General features: G+C 40.6%; 1 protein-coding gene across 2 annotated transcripts in view; it reads left to right on the top strand.

Moving 5' to 3' along the window:
* Window positions 1-25,802, top strand: part of XAB2 (XPA binding protein 2) — a 106,014-nt gene extending 80,212 nt beyond the window's left edge. For both annotated transcript variants that reach the window (XM_033916022.1, XM_033916024.1), the window contains exons 15-19: window positions 1,292-1,414; window positions 5,376-5,538; window positions 6,165-6,285; window positions 20,710-20,813; window positions 25,479-25,802. In XM_033916022.1, coding sequence (XP_033771913.1) covers window positions 1,292-1,414; window positions 5,376-5,538; window positions 6,165-6,285; window positions 20,710-20,813; window positions 25,479-25,540 — 573 coding nt within the window. In that variant the 3' untranslated portion in view covers window positions 25,541-25,802. The remainder of the gene's footprint in view (window positions 1-1,291; window positions 1,415-5,375; window positions 5,539-6,164; window positions 6,286-20,709; window positions 20,814-25,478) is intronic.
* Window positions 25,803-26,107: the final 305 nt, after the last annotated feature.

The raw sequence follows: 26,107 nt of genomic DNA, 5'->3' as shown, positions 1-26,107 counted from the left end.
CAGATCTAGACTTGTAATCACTGCGAGAACCTTCAAGGTAAGTGGGACACCCCTGTTATCAGTGAGAGATCTCTTTCGTGGGTGTTTTTAGTTGTGTTGTCATGGCTTCCTCAGTGTTCTGAATTAATTCAAAACATTGACATTTCATGGTCATTTTGACTTTGGGGAAAAGCCAGAAGTCGCACAGTGCCAGATTTGGTGAATAAGGTGGATGGATTGGATAAGCAGATTAAAAATAAATAAAGTGGAACCCTCCCAGATCCAAAGTCAGAGAGCCACTCCACACACTATATGATTCATGTTCCTCCTTGGCCTTGTCTACTGAGCAGGGGACATGTTCTCCCACAAAATGTATCTACAGTGGTACCTCGGTTTACGAGTGCACCGGTTTGCAAGTGTTTTGCAAGACGAGCAAAACATTTGCAAACTTGGTGCCTCGTAAACCGAGCGCGCCTCGATTTGCGAGCGCCCCCTCCCGCGATCCGGCACCTCCCTGCCGCCTCCCCCCCCCCCCCCCCGCTGCCGCCATCGGGCACCCCCCCACCATGACCTGAGGTCCCCCCCAACCCACCCGAACCCTCTTCTTACTTTGATGTAGCCTCTGCATCGGCATCAGCATGTCCTGTGCTGGTGCCGGTGCCCGAAGATTTGCCTGCTGTGTTGGGCCTTGAGCATGTGCGCATGCTCAAGACCTGAGAGTTCACGTCGAACGTGAACTCTCAGGCCTTGAGCATGCACGCATGCTCAAGGCCCAGCACAGGAGGCAGATCTTCGGGCACCGGCACCAACGCACAGGACATGCTGCTGCCGGTGCTGGTGCGGAGGCTACATCAAAGTAAGAAGAGGGTTCGGGTGGGTTGGGGGGACCTCAGGTCGTGGGGGGGGGGTTTGTGGGGAGCAATGCCAGTTAGCAGTGCTGCTGGCCTCGGGGGGAGGGTGGAGAAACTTGCTTTGATAAACGAGCATTTTGGATTACGAGCATGCTCCTGGAAAGGATTATGCTTGTAATCCAAGGTACCACTGTATTTAGTACATAAATTTCTGTGGGGAAGGAGAAGAGAGAGCAAACTACATTTAGACGTTACCCTTACATTCTTTAAAAATATATATGTTTGATTATTATTATTGAAGGAATAAATCTTACATTAAGGATGTTTCAGATTTAAATTTTATATGTATTTCTAGGTTGCTACTCCACTCTTTATAACTTGTGATCCACACTGAGCCATCAACTCGAGTTAAGTGGAATATAAATGATTAAATTTGATAAGCATTGTCTTTTCTTTCATAGGTACTGACTGATGAGCATTCTCGTGAGATGTGTCTTCGTTTTGCTGACATGGAGTCCAAGTTAGGAGAGATTGACAGGGCCCGAGCCATTTATTCATACTGCTCACAGATGTGTGACCCACGGGTGAGGAGTGCTACTGGAGAGGTTATTTCAAGGCAGAGAGGAATATGTTTCTCCTTGAATGAAGTCTTAGTTTCACAAGCTAGGAGGCAATGGATGCTTTAATATGTCCCTCCTTCAATGAAGTCTTAGGGCTAGATTCTCAAAACTTTGCGGTAAAAACCGATGGGCTGCTGTTGCAGCCGTTAGTGTAGCAAGTTCAAAAAGGCAAGTCATTCTTTAAAAAATGTGCATGCAAATAGTAGCAAAGGTTCGCTAAATTTGAATGTGTCCATCACTGGTGATAGCGATCGGTACATGCACAGAATAAGTGCACAAATTTTTAAAAACCCAAATCAAAGATCAGTAGGAGGGATGCCCACTCCCTTTTGCCACCGAAGTCAAGCAAACACCCCCCCTCCCCACGGCAGCAGGAGAGATGCCCATTCCCACCGCCAAGCAATATCCCCTGATACCACCCCCCCCCCCCCAGTGGTGGGAGAGATGCCTATTCCCTCCGTCAAGCAACGCCCCTCTCCCCCCACTGGGATAGATGCCATCAAAGTCAAACAACCTCCCACCCCCAGCAGCGGGAGAGATGCCCTTTCCCTTCCTCCCGCTGCCACACACCCCCTGACCACCCACCCCGCCCCTCCTCCTTACATTGTTTACAATGGCTGGCCGTAGGGATGCCTACTCTCTCTGGCCAGGTTTGCCTCTTTAAAATGGCAAGCCTTCCCCTCCCTGGTGCAAGCCCACTTATATATACATGCCTATAAAACACACTATATAAGATATGCACATTTTTACAGCATAGCATTTAGGCAGTGTTTTGGCATTTAAAGTATGCATATACAGACATTCGGTGAAGTCATTTAAGTCCCGAGGTTGAACAATTTGTAATTCAAAAATCCAAAATTGTTTACAGAATTATGAAATGTGCTATTCTATCCCCACTATAGTTGTTGGGAATTTTTTCAATTATGCACCATCTAAGGTCCCGAAAAGCATGATTCTTGTGTATGCAGTGTGCAACCATGGGAGCAGTGAGAGTTTTCATATTGATTCTGCTTCTGTGTTCAATTAATATAATATGAAGTGTGCGTCCCATTTCATAGGGGCAAATGATGATGCAGATAACCCATTGGATAAACATTGGAATTACACCAGACTTAATTACACCTTCTGGTGGAATTCACTGTGACACATATATAAAATGGAAAGAATAATTGCCATACAAAAAGGGAACTATAATAATTTTAAAAAGATTTGGGGGCCATTGACAGCATATTGTGATGATTAGACACCTTTTTTCCACAAATAGTATGTTATAAGAATGGAAAGGGGGGTATATTGTTATTGTACTGGCTTTTCAATATCTTTGAATATAATCACTAATAATAATACCCTAAGCGCGCATGCGCACTCCTACCTGCATGTTCCGTGATCTGTAGGTCCGTGGCAGGTAGGAGTGTGCATGCGCACTTAGGGTTCTATTAGCTTGGGAGGAAATGCCCGGGGCCTCCGGAGCGCAGAGGGGAGGCAGCAACAGAGGCGGCGTGGGCCGACGGGTGGTGGCGGAGGAGAAGCAGCGGCACTGGTGTCAGGAGCAGGAACTCTGAGGGGAGTCGGAGGAAGAGAAGCGGCGGCAGGAATAGGAACTCTGAGGGGAGTGGGACTGGGGAATTGCTGCGAGGCGATGGGTGGCGGAGGAAGAGGAGCAGCAGTGGCACTGGCGGCGGCAGCAGGAACACTGAGGGGAGTCTGTCCCTATCCACCCTCTCTATGCCCCTCATGATCTTGAAGGTCTCTATCATATCTCCCCTGAGCCTCCTTTTTTCCAGAGAGAAGAGCCCCAGCCTATCCAACACTGCCCGTACGCCGAGAGGTTGGATAGGCTGGGGCTCTTCTCTCTGGAAAAAAGGAGGCTCAGGGGAGATATGATAGAGACCTTCAAGATCATGAGGGGCATAGAGAGGGTGGATAGGGACAGATTCTTCAGGCTGAAGGGGTCAACAGGCACGAGGGGGCATTCGGAGAAACTGAAGGGAGATAGGTTCAAAACAAATGCAAGGAAGTTTTTTTTCACCCAAAGGGTCGTGGACACTTGGAATGCGCTACCGGAGGAAGTGATCAGGCAGAGTACGGTACAAGGATTCAAACAGGGATTGGACGGATTCCTGAGGGATAGGGGGATCGTGGGATACTGAGAGAGGTGCTGAGATGTAACACAGGTATAGAAAGCTAACCAGGGGTCGCGGCCTGCTCTGGTCGTGCATGTGCAAGACCGGAGGGTTAGGACTTCGATGGGAAGATAGAACTCAATGGGAAACCAAGGTGGCAAGGGGGCCCCTTCTGGTGACTCAGACAGGCCGTGACCTGTTCGGGCCGCCGCGGGAGCGGACTGCCGGGCAGGATGGACCTATGGTCTGACCCGGCGGAGGCACTGCTTATGTTCTTATGAGTCAGGGAGGGAGGTAACAGGAAGGGAGGCCTACTGCTAGACAGGGGGAGCAAGGAAGAGGTGCTGCTAGATAGGGGGAGAGGTAAAAGGAAGGGAGAAGGCCTACTGCTGGACAGGGGGAGCAGGCAAGGGGTGGTGGTGGACAGCCGAGGAAAGAGAGAAAAAGAAAGAAAGACAGACAGACAGAAAGCGGCCAGGGAGAGACAGACAGAAAGCAGCCACATCTATTCTAGCACCCATTAATGTAACGGTCTTAAAGACTAGTATATGTATAATATGCTTGAATTATATTATTGGTGGAAGGGGAGGGTGGGGGAGGGACTTAAATTTATGTACAGTGGTACCTTGGATTACGAGCATAATCCGTTCCAGGAGCATGCTTGTAATCCAAAATGCTCGTATATCAAAGCAAGTTTCCCCATAGGAAGTAAGGGAAACTTGCTTTGATATGTTCCCACCCCAAGCCTTCCCCCCCCCCCCCCCCGCGAACGGACACCCTCCCCCCCGCGATCCGGCACCCACCCCCCGCCGCCATCGGGCACCCCCCGCCGCCACCTGAGATCCCCCAACCCACCCGAACCCTCTTCTTACTTCCCTCCGCATCGGCATCGCCGGCATCAGCATGTCCTGTGCCCGAAAATCTTCTTCCTGTGCCGGGCCTTGAGCATGCGCGCATGCTCAAGGCCCGGCACAGGACATGCTGATGCCGATGCGGAGGGAAGTAAGAAGAGGGTTCGGTTGGGTTGGGGAATCGCGAGGGGGGGGCGCTCATACAGCGAGGCAAGCTCAGTTTACGAGGCACCAAATTTGCGAATGTTTTGCTCGTCTTGCAAAACACTCGCAAACCGGTGCACTCGTAAACCGAGGTACCACTGTATTTACAATGTTAATAGAAAAGATTTTCAAGTGATTTGTATGAACCAATTGTATTATTGTTCACTTTGAAAAAAAAAGGATGGACATTGGAAGATAGGCTGCACTATTTCCAATAAGACAGAATAGAAGGAAGGATACTTTTTGTTTAATCAGGTTTTACACACAGAGAGGGCCTGGAATGTTTCATGCATGTTTACCCAATTGGGTTAAGAACAATTAACTCTGATTTATGGGTCTTGTTCCCTTCACGAGTTGTGTAAACTGAGGACTCTCATTCACTAATATTAACTCACTTTCATTATGTTAAAATTCTAGAGTGCTTTATTGCAACTGTGTCTCCTCCTTCAGTAAAATATAACACACCTAAAAGGTTCCCTCAATGATTCTACAGTATCTTTTTATTGCACTAAAAGAATCTTTTTGGTCATTGAACTCGGCATTCTTTCATTATTAGATTGTTTAAAAGTACCTGGTGAGCTATGACATATTCAGTGGTGTATTTGCTGATTGTGATTTGCTTAAGGTCGTACAGGTTCTATGTGAAGTGTGAATTGACAGTCACATGGTCTTGTGAATAAGATATAACTGGCCACAGTGTCTGCGACTTTGGTGTAAACTGAGATTAGTTATCTCTTGCTTTGACAGTTGACAGCTACCTTCTGGCAGACATGGAAAGACTTTGAGATCCGTCATGGGAATGAGGATACAATCCGTGAAATGCTACGACTTAAACGCAGCGTACAGGCCACCTACAACACCCAGGTCAACTTCATGGCATCACAGATGCTGAAGATCTCTAGCACCACAGGTACAGTTAAGCAACTTCTAGGATGTTGGAAAGTTGTGCACCCAGAGAGGAGAGCTGCAGACACGAACGATGCTCCCTCTAAGGACTGGCCGGCTGCATACAAATTTTCTCTCATGTGAGCAACAAGTTCTAAAAAGCAATAATTTTCCAGATTTGCAAGTATTTTTGTGAGCAACCATGTAAAATCTGTGAGTGATGCTCTTAGGATGTATGAATGATTGCTCACATGCTCAACTTAGAGGAAACATAGGCCATGAGGAGCAATCTTCCACCACCCCCCTCAATCACTTCTGTAGTATTTCTTAGTTTTATTGGATACCAACGTCTACTGCAGTTACATTGGAACTCTTTTTGAGCAGTCTTCCACAGCAATGGTGAGATGTGTGGGAATGGTAAGTGACTTGTTCAAAGACAGGGAGAAGTGCAGGCATGGGAAAGATTTCTCAGAATAAGTGGAGATGCAGTACAGTAGAGAGACTAGCTTAGACACAGGAGCAGGAGTAGAAGCCTCTCTAGAATATTTCTCTGATTTGTTCATTCATTCTCCCTCTCATATATCTTACCTGTACCTCTTCTCCATCTTTCCTGTTTGTCTCACCTGCCCTTTCTGGTTTATTCTGCATCAGACCTGGCTTCTGGACAGAGAGAGATGGATGACATGAAACTGCTAGAGCAGAGGGCTGAGCAGCTCGCTGTAGAAGCTGAGAAGGACAAGCCCAGAGTCAAGGAGAAAATCCTCTTTGTCCGGTAAGTATATGAAAACTTTTATGTTGTTCACAAGTATCCTGATTATACCTGGAAATGCATGCAGAGAGCATTGAAGGGTTGCCTTGCTGACTAGTTTGGTTGTTCAAAGATAGATACAAAGAGCATTTCATCACGGGTGCAAAATGTTGTTGCCTCAGGTGTGGAGAGAGCATTGTAATCCCAGATTCCCAGAATAGATAATGTTGTCTGGTAGATGGTATGAGTAGAGACTGCTATTGTGGCTTGCAACGCGTACACAAAGCTTTGTTGTCTTGAGTTAGAAACATAGAAAGATGACGGCAGAAAAGGGCCAAGGCCCATCAAGTCTGCCCACTCTATAGACCCTCCCCTTAAGATTAGCCAATGTTTTGCCCTGACCCACGTAGTGATCCCACATGGGCGTCCCATTTATTCTTAAAATCTGGCACGCTGCTGGCCTCGATTACCTGTACTGGAAGCTTGTTCCATTGATCAATCACTCGCTCCGTGAAGAAATACTTCCTGGTGTCGCCGTGAAATTTCCCGCCCTTGAGTTTGAGCGGGTGCCCCCTTGTGGTTGAGGGGCCTCTGAGAAGGAAAATGTTATCTTCCACTTCTATACGTCCAGTGACGTATTTAAACGTCTCAATCATGTCTCCCCTCTCCCTGCGTTCCTCGAGAGTGTAGAGCTGCAAATTGTTTAGTCTTGCTTCCCTAGTTAGCACATAGGGTGCAGTGTATATCACTAATTGTTACAGTACCTAGTGTTGTCTGCTTCATAATGGATAAAGACAGGACAATACTGAATACATAGTAAATGACAGCAAATAAAAACCTGAATGGTCCATCCAGTGTGCCCATTAGTTATATCCATTAAAAATACATGATTAAATTAACTTGTCTCTTCTTTTTTTTTTTTTTTTTTGTTTTATAAATCTTTATTCATTTTCTTATGTTACAACAAGTGTTCCAAATAAACTCATTAGAAACTTGAATATACACACTTGATTAACTCATATATTAACATCAAATTTAACATTTCTTTAGAAAATTAATATTATATAAAGTTATAATATTATGCAAGAAATCTAAATTTATATAATTCTTATTGAATATAATAATCCTCCCTCCCTCCCTCCCAATCAATAATACATAAAATCAATTTTATAGTATATTCATTCAAATATTGATATAGTATGTAATAATCAGAAATAAAGTCCCTTGTCTCTTCTTTGCTATTTCTGGGCCATAGACTGTAAAGTCTGATATTGTCCTAGGTTCCAAATGCTGAAGTTGACGTCCAAGCTCACTCCAGCCTACCCAACCATCCTGTTTCTTGGCAAGCCCAAAGGACAAAATCACCATAACATCAATACACCTAAATGGTCACGATCACCCAATATCAAAAACTATAAAAATATTAGGGTGTCACCTTAGACACCCACTTGACCATAATCGAACACACAAACTCGGTGACAAAAAAGTGCTTCTCCACACTTTGGAAATTAAAAACCATCAAAAAATATTTCAACCCTCTGTCTTTCAGATTACTGGTACAGTCATTGATTCTATCCACCCTAGATTACTGCAACATCATTTATGTGGATATACCTAAAAAAACCGTGAGAAAATTAAGAATAGTGCAAAACACGGCTGTCCGCTTAATATTCGGACTAAAGAAAAGTGATCACATTAGTCCCTACTACAAACTACTACACTGGTTGCCAATAGAGAGACAAATTTTATTCAAGTTCTTTTGCTTCTGCTATAAACTGGTGTGGGGAATGGCCCCCACCTATCTCTTACCTCACTTCAAACTATACATCCCCACAAGGACAACCAGAAATCGCAACCTCTTTGCCTATCCGAAGATCACTGATTGCAAATACTGGACCTTTCTGGACAGAACTTTTAAGTTTCAAGCTGGTAGACAGCAAACCTGGCTAGGCAATTTCATCAATAGAGCCAGGTCGACCTACGGCTCTTTTCGGAAAGAAATTAAGACTGCTCTGTTCAATAGATTTATTTCCTAGTCAGACAACTCCCCCCCCTTTTTTTTTTTTTTTTTCCATTATTTTTTATTTTCTAATTTTACATAAAGTGTACATAATAATAAAATACAATTGATAAATGCATATTATCACTTTTATATCTAATACATTATATATCTAAATTTGATTTTCCCCCTCACCCTCCCCCCTCCCTTTCATTACTTTAATATAATATTTTAATTTTCAAATTTTTATAAAAAGTATACAACATATTAGAATACAATTGATAAATATTCAATAACTTTTTTATATCTAATACAATATAATCTAAACAAATTTTGTCCCATTTCCCTCCCCCCACCCTTTTATTACCATTTATTCATACGTTACATTTTGTATAATATATTATAACATACTATATATACATTGATTTTTCTTACCCCCCCTCTATATGTGTCATAAAAAAGATCCTTAAAAGAAGAAAAGAAGAAGAAACATCATATTATTTATTCATTACAGTATTTTGTCAATGGCCCCCATATTTTTATAAATTTAATATATGTCCCCCTTTGTATTGCTATTGTTCTTTCCATTTTAAAAATATGACATATTGTATTCCACCAAAATGTGTAATTTAGGTTGTTGTAATTTTTCCAATTGTTAGTTATATGTTGAATGGCAACCCCTGTCATAATTAATAAAAGCTTATTATTTTCTGGTGAAATTTGACTTTTTTTTCTCATCATTGTTCCAAATAAAATTGTATCATATGATATTGCAATATGATTTTCCATTAATTTATTAATTTGTGGCCAAATTGAATTCCAAAAAATTTTAATATAAGGACAATGATATAATAAATGATCTAATGTCCCTGGTTCTAGATTACAGTGCCAGCATTTATTAGACTTAGAACTGTCTAGTTTTTGCAATCGAGTAGGGGTCCAAAAAGCTCTATGTAATAAAAAGAACCATGTTTGTCTCATAGATGCTGACACTGTACATCTCATTCTCCAAGACCAAATTAGTGGCCATTGAGATGCATTAATTTGATGTCCAATCTCAATGCTCCAAATGTCTCTTAGACCATTTTTTGGTTTTTTATTCAAATATCCAGATATTAATTTATACCACAATGCGGCTTGATGTCCTAGGAAGTCTGCTTTAAAGCATAAGAACTTTAAACTATATTGATTGTTTAATGATTTCCATTCAGGGAACCCAACCTGAATGGCCTGCTTCAATTGCAACCATTTAAAACTTTGTGTTTTATTAAGACCAAATCTATGTTGCAATTGTGAAAAATCCAGCAGTTTACCTTCTGAAATAATATCATCTAGAGATCTAATGCCTGCAATAATCCAGTTCTTCCAAAGGATTTGAGCTCCGCCAATTTTGATCTTGGAGTTTATCCATATGGATTGATTAGTTGATTTGTATATTGGGATGGGTGTTAATTTATCAATAAATCTCAATGTTTTCCAAGTATCCATTATTATTTTATTTTCTCTGTATCTTTTAGGTATATTAATACTTGGTAAATGAACTAAATTTAGGGGAAACATAAGGCGCCATTCTAAATATAACCAATCTGGTGCATTATCTATAAGTTCTGGGAGGATCCAATACATACCCTGACGTAGAATATAGGCTTGATGGTACCTATAGAAATTTGGAAAATTTACCCCACCCTCCTTAATTGATTTTTGCAAAGTTACTAAAGCTATTCTAGGTGTTTTACCAAGCCAAAGAAATTTTGTTAAAATTCTATTAAGCTTTTTATAAAAGGACCCCTGAAAATAAATAGGTATCATACTCATTTGGTAGCAAACTACAGGTAATATCATCATTTTAATAGTTTGAATTCTTCCCCACCAAGAGATATGTAATGGGTTCCATTGTTCACACAACTCCGTAACTTTTTTTAATATATATTTTTCATTTTCTTTTACAGTATCTTCAATTGTATTTTTAACTTGAATGCCAAGATATTTAAATCCTTCTTCTTTCCATATGAATGGAAAAGTATCAAATAATCCTTTTACACAATGAACATTCAAGGGTATAATTTCAGTTTTATTCCAATTAATTTTATAACCTGAAAATTTGCCAAACTTATCAATTAATTCTAATAAAGAAGATAAGGTAGACTCTGGATTTCTCAAATAAAGCAAAATATCATCAGCATAAGCCGAAATTTTATATTCCATATCTGAATATGGGATACCTTGTATCTCCTTCGTTTGCTGCATTGCTAACAATAAGGGTTCTAATATAACATCAAATAACAAAGGAGATAAAGGACAGCCTTGTCTAACTCCCCTCTGCAATTGAAAACCATCAGATATTTTATTATTTATATTTAGTCTTGCAATTGGGAAGCTATACAAAGTTTTTACCATTTGTATAAATCCAGAACCTATACCAAACCATTCTAAAGCCTGATACATAAAATTCCATTCTATCCTATCAAATGCCTTTTCAGCATCTAATGAAACTGTAAAAGCCGGTTCATCCATTTTTTTTGATAAGTTTAGCATGTGAAATAATAATCTAGAGTTATTGGAGGAGTGTCTTTTAGCAACGAAACCCGTTTGATGCATATCTATAATATGTGGGAGAGCTTTGGCTAATCTCAAAGCCAAAATTTTCGCCAAAAGTTTATTATCAACATTTATCAAAGATATAGGCCTGTAATTTGAAACCAAAGTAGGATCTTTATTTGGCTTAGGCAAAACAATTATTATTGATTCAGCCATAGTACCTTTAATATTACCTTTTATAAGTTGTGTCTGATATAAATTTAATAAATGTGGGGAAAGTATATTTTGAAATGTTTTATAAAATTCTACTGTATAACCATCACCACCTGGAGCGGATCCAACTCTAAGAGATCTCAATGCTGTTTCTAATTCTTTTAATGATATAGGTTCATCTAAACTCCGTTTTATATGATCAGGAACCTTAGGTCCATTAATTAAATCTAAAAAATTTTTTCCGTCTTTTTGTCTCTCCAAATAAGGTTCGGAAGAATATAGGTCCTTATAAAATTTTAAAAATTGTTTTAATATTATATTTGTTTGATTTGTTATTATACCATTATCATCTTTTATTCCATTAATATTAGTTCTCCTTTTTTTTACCTTAAGATAATTTGCCAATAATTTCCCTGCCTTATTAGAATTTCCATAATACATTGTTTGCTTGGAAAACAAATCTTTTCTTATCATTTTTGAAGTTAATTCATTATATTTACCTTTTGTTTTCAAAAGAGCTTGTAAAACTTCATATTCCCATTTACTTATCAATTTAGCTTCTAATATTTTTATTTCTTTTTCTAATTCTATATATTGTTTTTTAATCTGTTTCCTAATAAAAGCTGAATATGATATAATATTACCCCTCATAGTTGCTTTAAATGCATCCCATACATTCTCTATAGATGTATCTTCCACTAAATTTATTTGAAAGAATTCGTTAATTTGTGTTTTAAAATTTTCCAAGAATTTGTCGTCCACAAGCAATGCATTATCAAATCTCCAAAGAGGTCTATCATTTTCTAATTGATCTAATTGTAATTCTATCCATACTCCCGCATGATCTGAAATAATAATAGGATCAATGTAGGCTTTAATCACCTGTTGCACTTTATTTGTCGAGACAAAAATATAATCAATTCTTGAAAATGATTTATGAACCTGTGAACAAAATGAATATTCCTGATCATTAAAATGAAGAATACGCCATATATCTTTCAAATCACATGATTGAACCAAATTATCTAGACCTAAAGATTTAATATTTTTACCTGGTTTTTTATCCAATAATGGATCCATTACAGCATTAAAATCTCCAGCCACCACTAAATTAGAAGCAGCCAGTGGTAATAACATATTTTGTAGCTTTTTGAAAAATTCTGATTGATTCGAATTAGGGGCATATATATTGAACAACGTCAGGGTATCATTTCCCATACTTATATCAATATGTATCCATCTTCCATGTGGATCTGAACTTTTTACTTTAATCTTGGCCTTACATTTTTTATTTATAAGAATTGCAACCCCTGCTTTTTTACCCACTGCTGGAGCAAAATAACATTCCTTTATCCATCCACCTGATAATTTCTGTGATTCTTTCATATTAAGATGGGTCTCTTGCAGACAGTAAATATCCGCATTTTGCTTTTTTAAAAATGTTAATACTTTTTTCTTTTTAATTACATGATTCAGGCCATTGACATTAATCGAATATATTTTAAAAGACATTATACATTTTAATACTTTTCATTATATTTTTCTTCCCCTCTTCTTTTATATTTAAAATTCTAAAAATTTTTTTCACGACACACATATTTACCCCTAATGTATCTAATCCCTTATTTATTTTTCCCTTAATCATTCTAGTAAATATTCTCCTTTTCCCTCCCTTTCCCACCCAATACATTGGCTGCTTAAGGATACACATTGGAACTGTAACCCGAATATTCTCCTCTCCCCAGGCAATCAATATTCAATATTCAAATAAATTTCCCTTCTATCTATCTATATCAATCCTTTATATCTTTAATCATTTTTCCATAACATTTCATTAATGTATCATTATCCATTAAACAATTTTTAATTTATATTTCCTTAGTATTATGATTTTAACATATAATTTATTTTAAACATATATGTAGTGTGTTGTTTAATAATTTTCCTATATCTTGTTCTTTCTTTCTTATAATTTTTATTGTCTTTTCTTTATATCATTTTCCTTCTTTTCTTCATATATTTCAATATTTCATATTTTTATATTTCTTCATAGAGACATCAAAACCATCTTAATGTTTTATGTTAAAATATCATAGGTTCTGGTTTAGAAAGAAAATCTTTTAGTTTTTCGGGATCCTCAAAATATAAGGATTTGTCTCCTGATGATACTCTCATTTTCGCCGGATAATATAGACCATATTTAAATCCTTTTTCTTTTAGTAAAGGTCTCATGTCTAATAGTCTCTTTCTTTTATTTGCTGTGTTTTTGGCAAAGTCTGGTAAAAACCATATTCTTGATCCTTTATAATTTAGATTTTTATCTTTTTTTGCAGCATTTAGTATTTCTAATGCTTGTTGGTATCTCAGCATTTTGAAAATTATTGGTCTTGGTCTGTCTTTGTTTTCTAAATTTTTAATTGGGATTCTATGCGCCCTTTCTATTTCAATTGGTTGTTTCAAGTCTAATTGTAGTAATTTTGGAATTAAATTTTCAAGGAAAAGGATAGTATTTTTTCCCTCTAAATTTTCTTGTATTCCAAATAGTTTAATGTTCTTCCTTCTTCCTCTATTCTCATAATCTTCCAGTTGATCTTTTAATTTATTTAATTCCAGGCTGTCGTTTTTACATCTTTTTGATTCACATTCTATAACTTCCATTTTTGATTCTAATTCAGTTGTTCTTTTGTTATTAACTTCCATTTGTCTATGAATATTTAAAATTTCTTCTTTCATTTCAGACATATTAGTTATAGTTTGCTTAAGCATTTGTTTGATTTGTTTTAGTTCTTCCATGACTTCTGCTTTGCTTAATATGTCTGATTCTTCAATAGGAAGTGGTATCTTGCTTGGTGTTATTTGATCTTGTTTCTGTCTTTTTGCAGATGTTCCAGCCTCATTTTTGTTTTGTCTGGTGCTTGCCATATTGTTGTTTTCTTTTTCTTGGTTATTCTTATTTCTTAAATTTAGTCTCTTAGTTTTAGGTTTGGTATTCTTATGTTTTTAATCCCTTTTCTTCCAAAATTTGGTTCTATCTTTTAAAGTAGAAATTTTCTTTTCCTTTTTTGCCTTTTTTCCTTTTCCTTTTCTCTTTCTCAGTTATCTGTCTCAATCTTAAATACTCCTTTTTTAGTGTCTTTATCACTTTAATATTGGCAAAAAGGTTCTTTGAAGTAACTGTCAGTTATTTGTTTCCAGTTCTATTGATGTGAAAAAAAAAAAAGAACCAGTAATCCTTTTTTATGGTTCTTTTCCCTTAAGCCCCTTCAGTGTTTCAATAAAAAAGGGGGATATTCAATCCAACAACAGCAACAGCATTTCCTTCCTTTAGATTTTTCTCAGACTTGTCGGGTTCTTCCACAGATTTAATTCATTACCTCTGGCAGTCACTCTTTTTTAATGACACCCCGCTTCAGCGCTGAATAAAAAAAAATTTTTTTGGTAGTCCTTTCTTTTAACTCTCCTCTCACAAGCCCAATCGCAGCCCTGACCGAGGAGAGCAACACTTCATCTAATTCTTTTCCCTTGTTTTGACAAACTTGAAGCAACTGTTCTCTGTTTATTCACAGCGTCTCTCAACTGCCTCGATGTCTTGCTGCTTCAGTTTTTTTTTTAAAAGTTCCGTTAACCCTTTCCTCTGTCTCCTCTCTCACAAGCCCAATCGCAGCTTTGTCAGAGAAAAGTAATATTCAATTCAGTATTTTGTTTATTTAGTAAGTTGATATTTTTTGTCTTCAGCGCCTCGGTGTTTAATTACTGAGAGAAAATGCCGGTATTCCTTTCTCTCAGTTTTCTTTAATCAATCCCCCTTTTCAGCGTCGTCGTCGAAGGGTAATCTATTTTTTCTTATGGGATCTTTTGTATCTGATCGGAACATAAAATTCCTTCAAAATTTCCCCACCAACCTCGTTATTCACTCACACACACCTCGCGGTCTCAGCGCTGTACGTTTCATGTAACCGCCGAAAATATAAACGGCTCTCTGCCTTTCCGATTCCTGTCAGCACATACCTCACTTCAACTGCAGCAAATTAGGATTTTATTTTGTATCATTTGTTCAGCTTCTTTTATATATATTTTTTATATAGTTATTCAGAAGGAAAAAATTTTTTTTATATTTCGTTGCCTGGGTGTTGAGGAGCTTCACGATCACACCTCCATCCGTGCTCGCGTTAAGCCACGCCCCCCAACTCCCCCCTTTTTAAAAAACTTACTCAACCTGTTGTATTCTGTATTCACTGACTGTTCAGTGACTTCTTCACCATTTGTATTCTGAAATTCGCTGGCTATCCATCCCCCTTCACTGTAACATGTTAATATTATATTGTTCAATACAGCTACAAAGAAAACCCTAACTGTATAGCCAATAAACCTAGTCAAAATACTACTGAAAAAATTGGCTAAACCTCCTTAAACCGGAGAAAAGAAAGTCTGACAAAATAATTGTTCTCTGGAGATACAGATATATATATATCGGGTTAGTGACAGAGGACATCAGTATGAGCCCACCATAGATATTCTAGGAACCTCTGGCTCAGGCAAAATCTCAAAGGTGACTAGCACCAGACATATGTATTAGATGAGAAATGCCTCATACATCATATAGTCCATAGTCACCTCCCGTAAACCCAAAGATTGTAATTCAAAAAGAGCAATTGCAGACTTAGCCCTCAGGAGAAAGGAGGAATAAGGACATAACAAACAAATAACCCTAAAAAGACTAAACCAACATGATAAATAAATATACAATAAATAATCAGAAGTGAGTGAATTGTGCAAATAGTGGTTATTAGCTTACACATACATATACATAAATCTAATCTTTAATAAATACATACATTGACATTGACAAATTGGTGCTACACATATAATACACTTAATAAATAACATATAAAAAAGATACCTTACTAAATGAATATATTAGTGATATATGAAAAACAAGATATGAAAAAATTGTGCAAGTCTGCAAACCCTACAATAAATAAATAAAGTGCTATAAATAAGATGTATGTTTATGAAAAGTGCCAGTGCAAGAAATTTCTATCACTAAAAGCAGCAAATTATGACTGAAAAAATCATCATCGAATCCTTAAATAAAGTGCAACTACTAAGCAAATAAAGTAAAATGCCACTACTAAGGTGCAAGTGCTTAAACTGTACAAAATGCAAGCACTAAAATTTAAATAATGCCACTCATATATCAGAGCTGCTACAAATAATTAAACATCAACATTGCAAAATTCCATACGCACACAACCACTCAAACCACTGATAATCACCACCATGCAAACCATAAACATATCACCACTCGACAGAGCTCCGTTTCGCGTCTTCGTCAGGAGCGGGATACAATAAAATAAATTGATAACCCAGTGGAAAGACCGGCAACGGGTTTCTAAGTTGTTGGTTTGAATAATAATGTGATTTAATGTTTCCTCAGTTATTTTTAGGATCTGGTGGCCAGTTCTTTACATGCCCCATGTATTCATTTAGTTTTTCAATTTTTCAGATTTCTTTTTACATACTTTTTTCGTATAAATATTCTCCTTTATTTGTCTCCGTTATTTTTCTTTAACATATCTGTTGTTTCGCGTGCTGCCGTTGTTCAATCTCACCACGCACTTTTAGGGCGTTGCCACGTCTGATCCCCTTTGGCGTTCTTAAACCCGGCAGACGCCATGTTACTTTTTCATTTTCAGCGTGGTTTGATTTGTACACGCTGCATATTTTCCTCTTTTGACCGTACAACTTAGAAACCCGTTGCCGGTCTTTCCACTGGGTTATCAATTTATTTTATTGTATCCCGCTCCTGACGAAGACGCGAAACGGAGCTCTGTCGAGTGGTGATATGTTTATGGTTTGCATGGTGGTGATTATCAGTCTATCAGATTCGTTTGGCACGATTTACCCTTAGTAAACCTATGTTGCCTCAGATCTTGTAATCCATTAGATTCTAAGAATTTGACTATCTTTGCTTCAGCAACATTTCCATTATTTTTCCAATAACTGAAGTGAGGCTTACAGGCCTATAGTATTCTGCTTCATCTCTGCAACCACTCTTCTCCAGTCCTGCGGAACCTCGCCCATCTAAAGATTTATTGAGCAAATCTTTAAGAGGACATAGAAACATGATGGCAGATAAAAGCCAAATGGCCCATCCAGTCTGCCCATCCGTAATAACCATTATCTCTTCCTCTCTCTAAGAGATCCCATGTGACTATCCCAGGCTTTCTTGAAATCTGGACACAGTCTCTGTCTCCATCACCTCTACCAGGAGACTATTCCACGCATCTACCACCCTTTCTTTAAAAAAAATAAGATTACTCCCGAGTCTATCACCTTTTAACTTCATCCTATGCCTTCTTATTCCAGAGCGTCTTTTCAAATGAAAGAGAATCGACTCATGCGCATTTATATCACGTAGGTATTTAAACGTCTCTATCATATCTCCCCTCTCCCGCCTTTCCTCCAGATCTTTAAGTCTGTCCCCATACGCCTTATGACAAAGACCACGCATCTTTTTTGTAGCCTTCCTCTGGACCGACTCCATCCTTTTTATATATTTTTGAAGGTGCGGCCTCTAGAATTGTACACAATATTCTAAATGAGGTCCCGCCAGAACCTCTCGGAACTCCCTCAATATACTGGGATGGGTCCAGCCCCATAGCTGTGTCCATCTTCAGGTTTTAAAGTTGCTCATAAATACTTTCTTCCATGAATGGTGCGGTATCCACTCCATTCTCAGGTGTAGCTTTGCTAACTAATCACGGTCCTTCTCCATGTTTTTCTTCTGTGAAGTATTTGTTTAGCACATTTGCTTTGTTCTCATCACTCGCCACATAGCAGATAATACCTTCTTTCAGTCTCGTAATTTCATTTTTTGTTTTTCTCCTTTCACTAATAGACCTGAAAAAAAAAATGGTCTCTTTTTTTATAGCCATTTGCTCTTCCGCCAGACGTATCTCTCTCTTTACTTCGATATTCTTAAACAGACTGCAGGGGGTGCTGATCACATAAATACTTAAAACTTTCTCAGTTCCTCATATTGAAGAAAGCATAAATTCAGGCCTTTGTAGTGGGTTAACATTTAGGACCTCCTTTATGAAGCCGTGTTAGCAAGCACAGTGTGACAAAAGCCCCAAAGCACTTTAAATCCCTATAGGCTTCGGAGCAGTTACCACAGTGGCCCGTGCTAATTGGCTTTGAAAAAGAGGCCCTTAGAATTCGTGCATTTTAAAATGGGTAAAGTTTGGGATGGTTTGAAGGTGGATGAAAAAGTTCCATAGAAAGTGGCAAAATCCAACTATTTTCTTTATTCAGTTTTGCATATTACAACAAGTGTATCAGAAAAATTCATATGATCTTATAACTTCACACTTGATTTTCCTTCATGTAACGCTTTAAGTACAACATATCATTCTTATATTCATATTATTAATCCAACTATTTTCAATAAAGTTTGTGGGAAAGGTGGGTGGGGAGGGAATAAATTTATGCATTTATGATGACAATAGAAAGAAATTCAAGTGATGTGTAAAAGTTTTAAATGATGTAATATTGTGTACTTGATGTAAGATGAAAAATGAATAAAGAATTTTGAGGGGGAAAAAAAAAGCTGGTTTGTTTAAGGCAGGGATCCTCAAATCCAGTCCTCGACGTCCACAATGAATATGTATGAGATCTGTTTGCATTCACAGCTTCCGTTGCATGCAAATAGATATCATACACATTCATTGTATTTCTTGTGCTTTCTGTTTTTACGTCTTTTTGATGTTATGATGATTTTTTAAAAATCCCGAAAACCAAGCTGTATTGTGGACTTCAAGGACTGAATTTGAGGACCCCTGGTCTAAGAAGTGGTGGTCAAATAATTGCCATAACAGTGTTCTTACGCCACAGTAACATTTACTATGGTGGGAGCGATATTTTCCTGATGCTCAGCACTTATTTGCATGCTATTTGCGTGGAGTAGCACTAGTAAAAGGAGGAGGAACTGTGCCTGGCTCTTGCTTAGAAGAGTAATCGCTAGGTACAGCTCCTCCCTAACCATCCTGTCAAATTTTTTGCTGATCTCCCTGCCCACCGATCAATGCTAAGCTAGCAGGGGAAGCCCCAAAGCCATTGATTGGTTCTTTGGGGAGTCCTGCTGGCTCAATTGTGTTTGTAGTTTTTGGGGAGCATATTTAATATGAATTGCTACATAATTAACTATATAAGAGCAGTGGGGTTGAAGGCTCTTCTCCTTGATCATTATCCAACAGCGTGGTTATGTCCCAAAGGGCAGATATTTATTTGGCGTGGAGTGTTTTCTTGTGCTTAGTCATTCCCTGCTTGGCTATTCGTCAGACTGAGTCTAGATGGGACTGCACAGCCCACTTGTACTATAGCCAAAAGTCATTGTCTCAATCTCCATCTGCTGGCAGAGGAACATAAACCCATACCGATCCTGCCCCCTTCACTCTCAAGCAAGCCCCATCCAAAAGAAGGCAACTGGTGGTCTAATAGGCTACCATTGCCCCCCTCCGACATCCCTCCCCCACACCAGGCCCACCTCTTCAAAATGGCAGCCTTCTTCCTAGTGCATCTTGAGATGCACTGGGAGGGGCCTAAGATTCTAATTGGCTCTGGCGCCTAAGGCCCCTCCTAGGGACAGACCCCTGCATCTTGGTTGTGGGGGGGTGGCAGGAGAGAGTGGGCAATGGGCATCCCTCCTGCCAATCTGCAATTTGAAGGCAAGGGGGTTAAGTGGATTTCGTGTGAGGATGTGTCTTAAGGGCGCGGCAGCAGAGGGAGAGGGATTTTTATTTTTTTTTAATTGAGTGTTGGGAGCCTTCCCAATTTACCAGTCTTACTTGCAAGGAAACCTTTTGTGCTTCAGGATCTAAATGGATAATTGATCCCAGTATATTCAAATCTAGTACTTAGTCATTTAAACTTATAACTATATTTAGTAGTGTTAAATGGATAATTACTAATACTCCTTATTTCTTTGCCCCCCCTCCCCCCCGACTAGTGATCTTAAAGAGCTTTGTTGTCAAATGCTGAGAACTTGCTGCCATTATCCATAGTGTTCACAAATTTTATTTTGTACTGTTGAGACCTTTACCAAGTTAGTTTATGTGTAAGGGGTGTGCAGAGGCATATAAAAACTTTAAGCAAAGAACAAATCTGCATAGAAAATGAGCTTAAAAAAAATATTACTCTCCTTCCGTGCATTTATTCAGATTAAATTTGGTAACCTCTCAGGTGAAAAATGCCTTCAGGCAAATTAGATACTTCTAATTTTAATTTTGTTATCAAATTACTTGAGGATGGGCTGGAGAGGGCTTCGATGGAGTGAACTTTGATGGAGACTCCAGTAGATACTAAGCACACTACCGGGCAGGGCTCTGCGATTTTGGCCAGAAATATCTAAGAAAAAGGACCATTTAAATAAAATTAGTTTATGGAGCATGCATTGTTGGGCAGATAGGATGGACCATTTGGGTCTTTATCTGCTGTCATTTACTATGTTACTTATCTCTGTAGAATAAAGTGTCTGGATTTTTAATATTTAGCTATACCTTTGATAAAAGTTGAGTCTCAGAGCCTTCTACTGTATGCGATCTTTTGAGGGAGGGCCTGAGACAGCTATTTGCTAACTCCTCCTCCCTTTTCCCCATAATAAAGTTTATTAATGTCTCTCTGTATCTCACCCTCAGGAGCGATGCTTCACGTAGCGAGCTGGCAGAGCTCACCAAAGAGGCCAACCCAGATGAAATTGACATAGATGATGATGATGAAAGCAACGAGGATGAACCAGATGGTAAGGAAGAGAAATATATATACAGTATAGGTTTCTGGGCTTATAGCTGTTCAATGATATAATCCAAAAACAGGGCTGGATTAAAGGGTAAGTATAAATAGGCAGTCAAGCGGGATGCATGTTTTCAGAAAAATCTTCCCCAAGGCAGGAAGCCTACTCTAGGCGTTTGTCACAGGTCTAGGGAGAGAGATAGGGACACCTGGGTTTGCCTGGAAGTGGCCTTGGGTAAGTTTAATTGGTCTTAGTAGTCTCCCTAGAGCTGCGGCAGACAGCTGAAATGTAGAAAATTATAGCCCACATTTCAAAAGTCAAAAGTTAAAAGTAGTTGGTTGAGTCCTCCCTCAAGCGGTCTCATCCTTCCCAGGTATATGCCTCTGTACCTCCGGGCTGCGAGGGCAGAACCATGGATAAATTTGGGAGACGTGTTTACCAGAACTCGATGATGATCTCCCGTGTTCTGAACTATAATTTTCATTTTGCGACTTATTTGGAGTTCTTCCTGCCTGTGCTTCGGAAGTTTACCCCTTACATTGAGTCTCAGGCTCGTTTCGAGTTCGAAGAGGTGGTGGCGTCGCTGTCCCAACTTAGTCTCCAGTTGATGCAGTCTTCTTACGATGCTTTTGAGCTTGCGGCACGGGGTGCCGCCTGTTCCGTGGCTATGCGTCGTCTGGCGTGGCTGCGGACCATTGACATGGATCCGAACCTACAGGACAGACTAGCCAACATCCCCTGTGCTGGAGAGGATCTGTTTGATGAGTCCATCGAGACTGTGACCAAGAAGTTGTCGGACCACGAAAAGTCGTTTCAGTCCATCCTTCGGCCAAACCTAAACCTCAGCAGTCTCGACCGGCCCGACCGCCCTTGATCTATCAGAGGCGTTACACTCCGAGACAGGCCCCTGCTGCGCGACAGCCGGCGAAGAGGCAGCCTCCTCAGAAGAATCAGCAGAAACCACAACCTCCTGCTGTTCCCAAGGCTCCTCAGCCTTTTTGACTCTCTCTCAGGGAGCATAACCGATCTCGTTCTGCATCCTCCTCTTTTTCCCATCGGGGGTCGCCTCCATCATTTCATTCATCGATGGGAGGCCATTACCACCGACCTCTGGGTGCTTTCCATTGTAAGAGAAGGATACTCTCTTCAATTCCATCGGGTCCCTCCGGACCACCCTCCAAGAGAGTATCCTTCCAACTTGACACAGACCGCCCTTCTTCTTCAGGAAGCTCAGGCTTTGCTCCGGCTTCGGGCCTTCGAGCCTGTTCCTCTGGATCAACACAACCGGGGTTTTTACTCCCGGTACTTCCTCGTTCCGAAGAAGACGGGCGACCTGCGACCCATTCTGGACCTTCGGGTCCTCAAAAAATTTTTGGTCAAGGAGAGGTTTCGCATGCTGACCCTTGCTTCCCTCTATCCCCTCCTCGAGCAGAACGATTGGTTATGCTCTCTGGATCTCAAGGAGGCCTACACTCACATTCCCATTCATCCGGCCTCTCGCAAGTTCCTCAGATTTCGGGTGGGACATCTACATCTGCAGTATCGAGTGCTTCCATTTGGCCTGTCCTCGTCTCCCAGAGTCTTCATGAAGTGTCTGGTAGTGGTGGCCGCTGCACAGGGGTCTTCAGGTATTCCCCTACCTCGACGACTGGCTCATCAAGGCCCCCTCAGCTCCAGAGGTCATTTCGGTGACCCTGGCTACCATTTGCTTCCTGCAGAGTTTGGGCTTTGAGATCAACTTCCCCAAGTCTCATCTTCAGCCCACCCAGTCTCTTCCCTTCATCGGGGCGATCCTGGATACCATTCGTCTCAGAGCTTTCCTTCCTCCTCAACACATGGAGACCCTGCTCCATCTTTGCCAGTCTGTATCTTCTCGCCAGTCCATCTCGGCGAGACACATGATGGTTCTCCTGGGCCACATGGCCTCTACAGTTCATGTGATACCTTTTGCCAGACTTCATCTCAGGATTCCTCAGTGGACCCTGGCTTCTCAATAGACTCAGGTGTCAGACCCGTTGACTCGACACATCATAGTCACTCCTGCTCTTCGGCAGTCTCTGCTTTGGTGGATGACCTCTTCGAATCTATCCAGAGGTTTGCTGTTTCACACTCCTCCCCACCAGAAGGTTCTCACAACCGATTCCTCGACCTATCATGGGGAGCTCATCTGGATGGTCTCCGCACTCAGGGATTCTGGACCAGTGCGGACCGACTCCATCAAATCAATCTTCTAGAGCTCAGAGCCATTTTCAATGCTCTTCAGGCTTTTCAACATCTGCTTTAGGACATGGTGGTCCTCATTCGCACAGACAATCAGGTCGCCATGTATTATGTCAACAAGCAGGGGGGCACGGGCTCGGCCTCCCTCTGCCAGGAAGCTCTTCGAGTCTGGGATTGGGCAGTTCGCCACAACGCCTTCCTCAAAGCTGTCTACATTATGCGGAAGGACAATGTCCTCGCAGACAACTTAAGTCGTCTCCTCCAGCCTCACGAATGGACCCTTCATTCCAGGCCCCTTCATCAGATCTTTTCTCAGTGGGGGACACTTCAGATAGACCTCTTTGCTGCTCCCCACAACTTCAAACTGCCTCAATTTTGCTCCAGGATCTACACTCCTCATCGCCTCAAGGCAGATGCATTTCTGCTGGACTGGGGGAATCGCTTTCTGTATGCGTTTCCTCCATTTCCTCTCATTCAAAAGACTCTGGTCAAGCTGAAATCCGACCATGCAACCATGATTCTGATAGCGCCTCGGTGGCCCAGACAGCCTTGGTTCTCCCTTCTACTTCAACTCAGCAGCAGGGAGCCATTCCTTCTTCCAGTGTTTCCTTCACTGCTTACTCAGCAGCAGGGATCTCTACTTCATCCCAACTTGCAGTCTCTCCACTTGACAGCTTGGTTCCTCTCAACGTAGCTCCTCACCAGTTTTCCCAGGCGGTGAGGGATGTGTTGGAAGCTTCCAGGAAGCCTGCTACTAGACAATGCTACTCCCAGAAATGGACTAGATTTTCTACCTGGTGTATTTCCAATTTTAAGGAGCCTCAGCGAGCCTCCCTCTCTTCTGTATTGGACTATCTTTTACAACTGTCTCAGTCTGGCCTCAAGTCTACATCTATTTGAGTCCACCCGAGTGCTATTGCGGCTTTTCATCAGCCTCTACAAGGGAAACCCCTCTCTGCTCATCCTGTGGTTTCCAAATTGATGAAAGGACTTTTCCATGTCAATCCTCCTCTCAAACCTCCTCCAGTGGTTTGGGATCTCAACGTTGTCCTTTCTCAACTAATGAAACCTCATTTTGAGCCTCTTAACAAGGCTCCTCTTAAGTTTCTCACTTGGAAAGTGGTTTTTCTGGTGGCCCTCACGTCTGCTCGCAGGGTCAGTGAGCTTCAGGCCTTAGTGGCGGACCCTCCCTTCACAGTATTCCATCATGACAAGGTGGTCCTCCGCACTCATCCGAAATTCCTGCCTAAAGTGGTCTCTGAATTTCATCTCAATCAATCTATTGTACTTCCAGTGTTTTTTCCAAAGCCTCATTCTCATCCTGGAGAATCTGCTCTTCATACTCTGGACTGTAAACATGCTTTGGCTTTCTATCTGGATCGCACCAAACCACACAGAACTGCTTCTCAACTTTTCATCTCCTTTGATCAGAACAAGTTGGGACGCCCTGTCTCGAAGCGTACCATCTCCAACTGGATGGCGGCTTGCATCTCGTCTTGCTATGCCCAGGCTGGATTACCCCTTCCCTGTAAGGTCACAGCCCATAAGGTCAGAGCAATGGCAGCCTCTGTAGCCTTCCTCAGATCGACACCGATTGAGGAGATTTGTAAGGCTGCCACTTGGTCCTCGGTTCATACATTCACCTCTCATTATTGTCTGGATACTTTCTCCAGACGGGATGGACAGTTTGGCCAAACAGTATTACAGAATTTATTCTCCTAAGTTGCCAACTCTCCCACCATCCCATTGAGGTTAGCTTGGAGGTCACCCACTAGTGAGAATACCTGCCTGCTTGTCCTGGGATAAAGCAATGTTACTTACCGTAACAGTTGTTATCCAGGGACAGCAGGCAGCTATTCTCACGTCCCACCCACCTCCCCTGGGTTGGCTTCTCGGCTAGCTACCTGAACTGAGGAGACACACCCGGAGTATCGGGCGGGAAGGCACTGGCGCATGCGTGGTGCGGGCATCTCGAAACTTCTGAGTTTCTTCAAGCAAAGTATGCTTGTGAGACGTCCGTGCCGGGGCTCTGTCGGATGACATCACCCACTAGTGAGAATAGCTGCCTGCTGTCCCTGGATAACAACTGTTACTGTAAGTAACATTGCTTTAAGGTAGTCCTAGGGAGAGTCATTCCTGTATTTCCTGGGAAGTAAGTAACCCCAAAAAAAGTATCTACGGTTGGGGATCCTGCCAAGTATTTCTGACTTGGCCACTTATGGAAACAGGATAGTGGACTTAATGGACCTTAGATCTAAGCCAGTTTGGCAATTATGTTCTTATTAAAAAATCACAGTGAAAACATTCATTACTCTCCTAGTGGCTTACCTTTTCTCCTTTGGCTTCTTGTTCAATCTTTCCACCTTATCATGCCTGGAGGGGTGAGGTAGAGTGTTTGCATTTTGTATGCTGATTCTATCCACTGCCTTTCATTAATATATATTTTTTTAACAGAGGTAAACCTACAGCAGAGAAGTGTGCCCTCGGCAGTATTTGGAAGTCTAAAGGATGACTGAATTACCCTCTCCTGTAGGAGGGAAGAGAAACCAGAACCTTGACTGGCAGTGGAAATATTATTGCATCTTCACCAAGACTTTGAATATATATTTTTATCTCATATCTTGTTATATTTCTGTAACAGTTTTCTTGTTTCCTCTTGTCGTTGTTATAAAATGTTTACAAATGCATCCAGTCAAAATCTGTAAATGTCATATATGTAAATGCTAATGTATTAGTCTCCACACACCTATCCCAAAGAATAAAATGTATCCACTCTTATTGTTTGTTCTCTTTTGTAGGAACACGTTTGGTTCATTGCTCATGTTTTCAGTGGCCTGGGATTTTGTTCTGTCACTTTTGCATTTCTAAACCACCTATAACTATGCGGTTAACACTTAAAATAATGTCAAAATGCAACGAGTTTGCATGTTATCTATCCATCCCTGCTAAATAAAATACAGCAGTCAATCCAAGATTCTTAGTAGATATGACTACCTGCACAATTTCAGAGAAAAGCCTCCACAACATCTTTCTAAACTGTAAACAGGTCAGAACATATCCTCAGGATGCCAGGGAAGGAATTC

This window comes from Geotrypetes seraphini, chromosome 12, assembly GCF_902459505.1.
Source record: "Geotrypetes seraphini chromosome 12, aGeoSer1.1, whole genome shotgun sequence".
NCBI classification, from domain to species: Eukaryota; Metazoa; Chordata; class Amphibia; order Gymnophiona; family Dermophiidae; genus Geotrypetes; species Geotrypetes seraphini.
This window is presented reverse-complemented; position numbering and strand designations above follow the sequence as displayed.